Genomic DNA, 2,439 nt, shown 5'->3' with positions numbered 1-2,439 from the left:
TGGTTTGATAAAGCGAAGAAAAAAATCTCATAACTCTGTCTCACTGCTAACCTTAATCGTTCTACTAAAAATTACGGCAGTGTTATACAGCAGCACGCTTCCTGTACAGAGAGAGTGACGTGACAAAGAAGACAGCGATGTTAAGCACCGCAGCGGGTCAAAGTAATTTGCTACGTCGTCACATTGACACCTATGGTGGGTACAGAAGAAACCAAAGCAATAGAAAACAAAACCTATCCCCTCTCCCCTAGAAATGAAATGAATTATAGGCGCCTCTCCTTTTATCCGTTGTGGCCTGGATAATTGGGCGTCCATCGATCATCACATCCTCCAAATCGGAAACAAAACAAAACAAAACTCGTCGTCGCCCACATCTGCTCCAGCAGCAAACCCACACCAAACCCAAGAAATCAACAACTAGCAAAGAAGAGCAGAGCAGAGCGAGGGGAATAAAGCAGAGGAAGGGGGATAGAGTAGATAGAGATCTCCGGGGTAGAGAAACAGAGGAAGAAAAAGGCCATGGCCGCCACTGCTGCCTGCTAGGAGTAGTATATAAAGAGCGGCACGCCTCCGCGACCCAGCAGTTCGTCTCATATGCTTCGATCCACGCACCCGCTCAGCCCCAGCAGCTCCAGCGGCGGCAGCTCGGCCTCGGCGTCCGGCTCCGAGAAGAAGATGGTCGGCGGCGGCGCGCCGAGCGGGGCGAAGCTTCTGCAGATCCTGAACGTGCGCGTGGTGGGCAGCGGCGAGCGCGTTGTGGTGCTGTCGCACGGGTTCGGGACGGACCAGTCGGCGTGGAGCCGCGTGCTGCCGTACCTGACCCGCGACCACCGCGTGGTGCTCTACGACCTCGTCTGCGCCGGCAGCGTGAACCCGGACCACTTCGACTTCCGCCGCTACAATAACCTCGACGCCTACGTGGACGACCTCCTCGCCATACTCGACGCGCTACGCATCCCGCGCTGCGCCTTCGTCGGCCACTCCGTCTCCGCCATGATCGGCATCCTCGCCTCCATCCGTCGCCCCGACCTCTTCGCCAAGCTCGTCCTCATCGGCGCCTCGCCTAGGTACCGTAAATTCGCTCGACTCCACACACCGATTTAGACAAAACCAGCAGTCCTTTCTTTCTCGTCCAAAGGGGAATTAATTGAACGCAGCGATTGGATGTGGGAACAGGTTCCTGAACGACAGCGACTACCACGGCGGGTTCGAGGTGGCGGAGATCCAGCAGGTGTTCGACGCGATGTCGGCAAACTACGAGGCGTGGGCGACGGGGTACGCGCCGCTGGCGGTGGGCGCCGACGTGCCCGCGGCGGTGCAGGAGTTCAGCCGGACGCTCTTCAACATGCGGCCGGACATCTCCCTCTACGTCTGCCAGAGCGTCTTCAAGACGGACCTCCGCGGCGTGCTCGGCATGGTGCAGGCGCCCTGCGTCGTCGTGCAGACCACGCGCGACGTCTCCGTCCCGGCCTCCGTCGCCGCCTACCTCAAGGCGCACCTCGGCGGCCGCACCACCATCGAGCCTCTGCCCACGGAGGGCCACCTCCCGCACCTCAGCGCCCCTAGCCTCCTCGCCCAGGTGCTCCGCCGCGCGCTCGCCCGGTATTAGCTAGAGAAAGGTCAAAAGAAAAAAAACAGAGAGAAGAAAAGCTGCCCGCTGGTTTCACTTCACAGGCTAGCATAGCACGTACGGTGTGGTACGTGAACGCCAGGCTACTCTACTCCGTAGTTCTCTTCGATATCTTCTTTTTACCGCTTCGATTTTACTCGCTCCTGTCAAAAGACTAAGAAATGGCGCGAGTGCTGTGTGTGTGCGCCAACGAATTGCTGCCAAGAGTGTACTGTAGCGCGTACGACTGCTCAAATTTTCATCTCAGCTTACTTCAAGATTTTTTTTTCCTCGTGTTTTCTTTTACTGCAACGCCCAAATGCTCCGCACCTGCACGCCTGCACTTAACGACGGAGGATCCTGAATGGATGGATGGTGGTGGACCTGCTGGGTGCCACGTGGCATGACCAAAGGGCCACCGAGAGTTCGAGACTGTGCACCAGTTTGTCTCCTTCCTCTCCTTGTCCTGCCAAGCTAGCTGGTTGCTGTAACATCAGGCCGCAGTGGTAATTTTGTTTCTACCGCTACCTGATCTTCCCTCTTTCTGTTCGTTTTTAGTTTGGGAAATTATGCCCTCACGTTTAATTCATTGCCGGAGCCGTCAATTAATTATGTGCAGAGTATATAGTCGCGCGCGTTTGGATAAGTCCCGGCGAATGAAAGTGCTATATGTACTCCTGGCGGATGAGTATATAACCCATGGCAGTTGGTTGTCCACGTCGTTGCATGGCCCATCTTATCGTCATGATTCATGAAGCGGAGATGATGCAGTTGACCTTGCCATTCAAACCGTACCTTGCTTAGCTGAGCCAATCGTAGAGAGGTTAGAC

General features: G+C 55.9%; 1 protein-coding gene across 1 annotated transcript; it reads left to right on the top strand.

Moving 5' to 3' along the window:
* Window positions 1–246: 246 nt before the first annotated feature.
* On the top strand, window positions 247–1,898 carry LOC100825861 (strigolactone esterase D14). The gene is made up of 2 exons (XM_003558507.4): window positions 247–1,067; window positions 1,177–1,898. The coding sequence occupies exons 1-2, from the start codon at window positions 595–597 to the stop codon at window positions 1,607–1,609; spliced, it is 906 nt and encodes a 301-aa protein (XP_003558555.1). The 5' UTR covers window positions 247–594; the 3' UTR covers window positions 1,610–1,898.
* Window positions 1,899–2,439: the final 541 nt, after the last annotated feature.

The sequence above is a fragment of the Brachypodium distachyon genome, chromosome 1 (assembly GCF_000005505.3).
Source record: "Brachypodium distachyon strain Bd21 chromosome 1, Brachypodium_distachyon_v3.0, whole genome shotgun sequence".
NCBI lineage: Eukaryota > Viridiplantae > Streptophyta > Magnoliopsida > Poales > Poaceae > Brachypodium > Brachypodium distachyon.
Note: the sequence above shows the minus strand (reverse complement) of the source record. Positions and strands in the feature narration are given on the sequence as shown.